Source organism: Echinococcus granulosus, assembly GCF_000524195.1.
Source record: "Echinococcus granulosus chromosome Unknown EG_S00001, whole genome shotgun sequence".
Taxonomy (NCBI): domain Eukaryota; kingdom Metazoa; phylum Platyhelminthes; class Cestoda; order Cyclophyllidea; family Taeniidae; genus Echinococcus; species Echinococcus granulosus.
The window spans coordinates 54,965-62,399 of NW_020170381.1; the positions used below are offsets into that span (position 1 = coordinate 54,965).

Genomic DNA, 7,435 nt, shown 5'->3' on the forward strand with positions numbered 1-7,435 from the left:
GAGACACCCTAAGTGCCCGATCAGCTACCCCATTTTCTTCCAGTTTTCCGATCCCCATCACTCTAAAGCCAAATTACCCAACTATGTACCTCAGTCTTAAACCAGGTTTCTAAGTGCTATCGCCCTAGGACCCACTTCTCCACAAAACAGATTCAATTCCTCTCCAAATTCCCACTTCCAGCCTCCAATATCGTAGATCTCTACACATCTGCCTCAGTTTCTTTACAGCTATCTAATTTTCATCACTTTGAGAATTGGGCGTCCAGAACTTTAGCTCAATAACCCATTTCCTCTCGAGCCTCCATTTTTACCTAAGCCTTTGTCGCCAGGCCTCCTCACTCCATCGTCTAGCATTTGCCTGCTCACACGTGTCGGGCGGAAGATGGAGTTGGGAAATAAGGATGAGACGAGTAAATGCCTGGAGGCAGAGATACACAAATATAAATGAATATTTAAGGAAATAACTAAGCAAAAAGTAAATAAATAACATATTAGTGGGCTAGTAGAAAAGCAACAAACTTACCATTTACCGATTCCAAAGCTTTGCAGAAGACATCGTCAAGGTAATATATTCCTGCTAGCTGCGAGTTTTGCAGATGGCCGGCTGTAGGGCTGAAAATGACCTGCGTCTTGTCTTGAGGTGGGTTCTAGAAGACTCGCCTCGCTTTCTATGGCCACCTCGCAATCCCTTACCGCGGCCTGATATGAAGAATGAAGGAATGACTAGTGCACTACAAATGTATCTTATGTATCGATATAGCCGTCATACGGATCCATGATAAGACAAGACGATATGAGGACTAAGGGGTCGGGGCGTGGGCCAGGGAAGGGGGAAATAAATTGAACACCTGTGTCAAAATCTGAAGCGGAGGCTTGTCGGTGGCACTGCCCCTGATTTAAAGGATGGATTAAAAAGACCGCCTACAACCAAAAGGGACCTGAGCACATTATTCCGATGGCATCACTACAATCACCATACTTCCGCCTCAAGAACAGTAGACCCGCTTTCATATGCTGTAAAAATATCGAGCAATCATCAACTCCCCTATCAGTTGTTAAAATGCATTTCAAGAACGAATCGCAGATGATCTTTCAATGGATAGTAATGGCACCACTTCCATCAAAGTCTCTACAACCTCTCTCCATTAGTACTTGAATTGTAACCTTCAAGCGTGAAACACTGAAGAAGAGCTTCATGAGGTGACGCAAAATAATCTCCTGCAAAGAATCAAAGCTCATCCAGACCAATCCTCTACTGACGCAGCGGGTGGCTTGTAAGAGGAATTCGAAGCACAGCAACTAAAGGGCCGAGGTTCTGAATCAGGCTAGCGAAACAACATCCAGTCAAACAGCCGCGAAGCCGAAGATTCAATCATTGTGGAGGTGAACTCAACACAACCCATTAAATGATTTCAAGGTGATCTATTTGCGCATATTCGACGACGAGTAAGCAGTAGTAATGAGGTCAAGTAAACGAATCATTCAGAGAAAAGGACCTGAGTTCTAGTGTAAACCTATCAAGGAAAACGAAAGGCGACACTCAATATGGCAGCTGTAGAAACAGTTTGGTACATGCGCAGCAAAGGCCCATCTGACAGAGCATTCGATCACGACGCACCAGTCATTGCATTTACAATGATGACACCAATTGCAGCTATCTGTTTTGGCCTTCTTGATTCCTGCTCAAAAAGCCGAAAACACAATTAACAATTTCACCACTTGAACATAAACAATCTGCGCAACCCATGAGTTGGTTCGACCTCAGCTATCACAAACCGCTAAGGAATACGTCACATCCATATGATATGACAATCAAGCCGAAAAGACGAGGGGCGCGGAAGCAGTTTCTTGGAGGAACAGCCTTGTTGAAAACGAGGACCAAGACCCTAAATGTAATAAACACTCGCCTATGAAGAGCGAAGTCCCAGTTCCGAAGAGCAGACAACATCCAGTAAATGATCAGCGGGAAAATGACGCAGACACCACTTCTTGCTGACGGAGCATTCGTCCTGAGGTAGTTCAAAGCCACCCGGTAGACCAGTCGTAGAATTTTTGCGCTCAGCAAGTTTAGTCACTTCCTAAGTATCAGAACAGATGACAAACATCACCTTCCCAAAAATAAAACGAATAAAACGGGCCTTCTCAATACGTGAAGGCACCACAAAGGCGATATTAAGAAATGTAAGAACATAGAAAAGAGACAGAAATAAAACTCGACCAAATGATACACCTTAAACACCTTTTGTAAGTTTGTACCTTATATATTGAAGGCCCGGTTCAGCTGGCATGCACAGATAAAATCTGCACTAACCCATCAAAGCGTACATAAATGTACAAGCGATCCATCTTTACCATCCAGAGCGGTAGGAAGCATTGGTCAATAAAAATCCGATGGCCCTCATTTGTCACTGATATGGACAGATCTACATCAAAGCAATCAAGTACGAAGGAGGAGCCGTGACCGCGGCCATCTTGACCATGCGAACGCGCAGTGACCTTGGAAAGCGTTATCAGTATTGTATTTGTAAATGACAACAGAAAAAGGGAAGTAATTTTGAGGTAGTAAGAACAGTGATGGCAGCTAAAACAATATATACACTGCATTTAAGGCATTTAATTTTTATTGCTGCACTTTTACAATGTTCTTATGCAAACTTTCGTGATCGTTTCCCTTTATGCGAATAAATGACTTCGCTTTTATTATTTTTTGATTCACTTGCACTTAGAGCAGTGATTTTGCTCCTGTGTACGCATAGACTATGTTCAAATGCATATCCATTCAAGTGTACTTGCGTGTAGCGCTAATACAGAAGAGTGATACTGCTTAAAATAGCAGCTTACCCAAACGATGCAGTAGCAGTGAAACTTAAAACTATATCCTATATCCCGATAGCAATATAATGGGCAGTTTGTATGATTAAAAGGCTAACGAACATCAGCAATGCAGTGGAATGGAGAGAAACCATACGGTTTCTTGTACAGTGCTCTGCTTCATTCTGCTATGCTGTGCTGCGCTGTTCCAAGCTGTGGGGAAAGACGATGTAGTGTGATGCGACGTGACTTGGCGAAACGTGTTACGAGGAGAGCATTGCGCTTCTCACATTTTCCCTCCATGTGTAAGGGTATGGTTGCATCTTGCATGCAACCAGTTGTAAGATGCAATTCCTCCTGCATTCTCCTTATTGTATCTTAGCTATAGCAAGTATGAAGGCAACCTTGGAAAATGTTTAACATGAGGTCGACTAGAGGGTGGGGTTGGGCAAGATCACGGAATTAATTCGGATGGCGAAATACTGGTAATTCCATTGGTCATACATTAGGAACCACTGCAGAAATTAGGCCTCATAGAACAGATATTATACATTACCTTAGTCCAGAAAGTCTCCTGCACCTCGGTGACCCACAGTCTCAGGTAACTCTTAACTGACCCCGACCACCACACATCCGCTACTCAGCAGCTCCTACCCCAGCCCCTCTCTCACGCCGCTCTTCACAGGGGTAGTTGACACAGATTCTAGAACCCACAAATGATTTTTAAACAAATCCTAACAATTTTAAACTAAAATTCTTTTCCTTTGTATGCCAATAAAGGGAATTTAATGCAGATTTCCGTCAATAATGCATTGCATTGCCTTTTGACGGTATCTAAATATCTCTAAAAGAATAATAGACCTAATTTCGCAAAACCAAGGGAGAAGTCATCAAAACTTGCACCTGTGCAAATACTTTTTGAAATCAGCAGATCAGCGCATTCATTCAGATGATTTTGTTTGATGGCAATCATTAGGCCACCGTCGTGAGCACAACTCAAAGAACACTGAAAAGCTCACCGGAAGTGTAAACTCATAGGCATCTAGTTGCTGATTTCAAAATATTCTTTCTAAAAGAGCTTTTTTGCTCTATTGCAGTTTAGTAACATGTATTTTTTCTACCCAATGCGTTATCGAGACAATACTGCTTTTTGTATTTGGAAGGTTCTCTGCCTTGAGCATCTGACTGTTATGCATCCGGCCAAACTTTCATCCAAAGGATATGTGGGCCTAATCGTGCCTCAAATTTTAAGGCAAAATTAGTTTTAAAACCAAATCTAGGTTGGAGTGCATCGCATCATCATATAACAGTTTGTAGTATTTGCTAGTTTATCTGATTCCTCTCTGAAATTACCTTAACAGCCTAATAACCACTGCAAGACTTCTTTTACCCTCAAACTTTGAGCACTTCAGCTCTAATATGCCCAAAAACAGCATCACTACTGCAAACTCAAAAGAGATAGTCCTTAAGCACGGTCGGCCTACCATCAAAATGGAAGACACCTCCTATTCTTGGATGTGTATCAACCTCGAAGCGGTGACTGTTAATTGACAAGTCGCAGAAAGGAACACATTTATCTTATCTGCATTGTTACATCAAATTTTTACAAAAGCGCTCGTACAGTCGCTAAATCAGGATATGTGATGAGAAATATGCTGCGGTAACAGGAATTCCGACTGGGCGAATCTTACGCGACTGATTATTAGCGAGTACTCCTTAGCGTCAACAAAACTTAGAAACCAATATCCAAAATCAGCAAAAAGCTCTTTAAACAATCTGCAGTGAATCCTGTGCTTTCAGTTTTTTCCGTTATTTCCTGTTTTGCGACAGTCATAAAGACAGCTTGAGACAAATGAGTGGAGTGGGTTGTTAAAATAAGCATCTCAAGACTAAACCATTGTAATTTGCAATTTAGCAACAGCCAAAATAACAAGCAGCATCACCAACCAATTTATGCTGTATGTTAATTGCCCATTCATTGACATCTCTAATTGTGTGAATAAATAATATTGCATCGGATCTAAGTCATTTACTGGTTATTTTTAAGTAAATATTCTAAAGGATATAATTTTTTAATGATGTTATTCTACTAATTTTTAAATTGCCATTTTTTATTTTGTTTCAATTGATTAACTTTAAGCCAATCCTTCAGAACTTGCATACCGTGTGCTTCATGCGGTGGTTTGCGACATTGCTTCCTCCAGAGGCCACTTTGGTTCATTTGTATGTAGTGCCGCAGGCCAGAATGCACTATTTATTCTGCTATAAATGTACTTGAATAGACGAGTTTCTTAACGCTAGACTTTCTGGTAGTTTTGCACAAGTCGTGTTTATTCTTTCCAGCCCTACATTCTTGCGTCTCGATGGGTTTTCGGAGAGAAACGTGATTTAATCGTACCTTGTGAAAGCTTTTCAAAGAGCCCATTTTGACTAATCATGCGAGAAGTGCTTTTGCCGCAGGTTCGGACGGCGATGGTGATGTAACCATTGTTTTGACATTCAGTCCTTATGCAGAAGCGGCAAGCCTTTTTATGTCAAAACGGAAACCATTACAGTTAGCCTTTGGAAAATGGTATTATTCATCTTAGCCGTATGAGTTCCTCATCCATAGAGATGAACTGATTTTGAAAAAGCATTCGAGGAAGACACTTCTGTGCTTTAATACGCCGAGTTATGGGGTGAAATAATCTGAGAAAAAGACCAACATACTTCTTCAACCTTCATGTGAATATTATCACCTCTTCTGGACTTTGTCATTGGACAATCACATGCAAAGTAGAACAGACAGATGGAATTTGGAGGTGAGGTAGAAATGAATGGGGTCTGGACTATGTTTTTTTCTATTTTTAAAGGCAGAATATTTAGTAGGGGTTGAAATCTCTAAATTTTGTCTCATTGGGAAGGGAATGTCGACTAATTGCAGCTATTTTATGAGGTGAAATGCGTTGGGTAGGTTTTGTGTGACACTGCTTAGTTTCTTCTCCTCTTGTTTCTTTTATCCTTTTCACCGATTGCTGATTAGGATTTTTTGTAGGATAAAAGTGCGATTCGGAGACCCAGCTTATCCACGATTAATGCGATTCTTTGAAACCACTAGGCCTCAACCAAATAGTCCTCTTCGGTTAGGAAATACCCGGAAAAGGTCACTGATCCCGTATAGATTAGTTCGAATGTTCTCACTCCGATCTTATGTCTCTCTCGTTTTGATCTCAGAGGATGCAAAATTAAGAAGACCACCTTCTCCTTACGCTGCAGAGGGTGTCCCTTTTCACCGCAATGCAGAAGCGACGGTAGAGTTTGTTGACCTATCCTTTCTTATCTCTCCTCCAGCTACATCATCTGTCCGAATGTCCGTTTGTCTGTCTACCTTCCAGCTACGACGCAGTGAACACAGACGAGGAGCACTCCTCTCCCTCCCCCCTCCAGTACTACCACCATCATCGACGTGGTGACAGTGAAAGGCGCGGATTTTGCTGAGATCCGTGACGTCTCTCTGGCAAGTATTTACCCCATTTTGACGTTGTGTTCGACATCACGTAAATCTTTTCTGTATTTACCCTGGATCTAGATTTTCGACACGTTTTTTTTGCGATTGATTTGCATTTTTTCCAAGTATTTTGCTAAGTCACCGAAGAATGCTACTGGGTGTCGTTTCCACAATGTGAACTGTTCCTTATTCATAATTGTCCCAGTTTTCCATTGAACGAAATGGGGCTGTGGAAAATCGTCAAAATTAATGTTATCTCTTGTGGTTTCCGTGTTTTTCGACAGGTTCGATACTTTAAGGTGTGCATGTGTAAGTTTACTCCGAAGTGAGTCAAAGTTTTGCAATTAGCTCTGCAGCCAGTGTGGAATGTGACTATGCTGAACAGAATCCGTTTTTAAAACAGAGGAGTCATCCTATCATCATTCCTTTTCTCCAACCACTGTTGAGTTGTATTTCTCATTCTCCGCATAATATATTCCAATCCCGCAAAAATAATTAAACTGCCGCGATATGCATTGAATACATAACCAGTCATTGTTGGTAGAACCTTTTAATCAATCTGTTCTTCAGTTTCTCAGTCGCTCACATGGCGGTAGTGGCCATGTTTGTCACCGTGACGATTGCAGATGTAAGAGGATTGAGAGGAGGAAGAGAGAGAAGTTCCGCTAAGGCGCCGTCATCGAAGGAGGAAGGAGTTTACAAAACAGCTGCTCTCTCTCTCTCCGGCACCGACACTACCACCACCACCATTCCTAGGTTTCATACGGAACCGCACAAAACCACCGAGGAGGAGGTGGAGACCCCCCGACAGTGCTTCCTGGCGTGCAAAGCTGCAGGTCCCACTCGAGCCACTGCCGTGCCCCCTTAACGATGGGGACTAGTCGAGTGCCCTCTCCCCCCGCCGGCTTGTATGCTTGTGAATATTTGCAGATAAGAATTTCTCCGCCTGTGTTTGTTTTTCAGTAGCTAGTGGAAAAGAACTGAGCTAAAATGGAACCGTTGGCTGGGTTATAGGAAGCTTGACAGCCTTTCGTCCTCTTTCTCTCATTGCTTGGGTGGCAGCCAGTGCAAAGTGGACATATGAAGAATCGGCCTCTGAGGGTTTGTCGTCTCTCCCGACTTCGAAGTATGTGCTTG

At 42.3% G+C, this 7,435-nt stretch overlaps 2 protein-coding genes across 2 annotated transcripts; one reads left to right on the forward strand and one right to left on the reverse strand. All coding sequences in view use genetic code 11, as the record gives it.

The window, feature by feature from the left end:
* Positions 1 to 307: 307 nt before the first annotated feature.
* Positions 308 to 3,114, reverse strand: EGR_00008 (hypothetical protein; the record flags this gene model as incomplete). Its single annotated transcript, XM_024489257.1, is given in 7 exon segments — positions 308 to 418; positions 531 to 604; positions 624 to 699; positions 1,904 to 2,057; positions 2,257 to 2,306; positions 2,326 to 2,496; positions 3,079 to 3,114. The coding sequence occupies 7 exon segments, from the start codon at positions 3,112 to 3,114 to the stop codon at positions 308 to 310; spliced, it is 672 nt and encodes a 223-aa protein (XP_024355935.1).
* Positions 3,115 to 5,981: 2,867 nt separating this feature from the next.
* EGR_00009 (hypothetical protein) lies at positions 5,982 to 7,166 on the forward strand (the record flags this gene model as incomplete). The annotated part of the gene is made up of 3 exons (XM_024489258.1): positions 5,982 to 6,160; positions 6,238 to 6,311; positions 6,877 to 7,166. The coding sequence occupies 3 exons, from the start codon at positions 5,982 to 5,984 to the stop codon at positions 7,164 to 7,166; spliced, it is 543 nt and encodes a 180-aa protein (XP_024355936.1).
* Between the last annotated feature and the right edge of the window lie 269 nt (positions 7,167 to 7,435).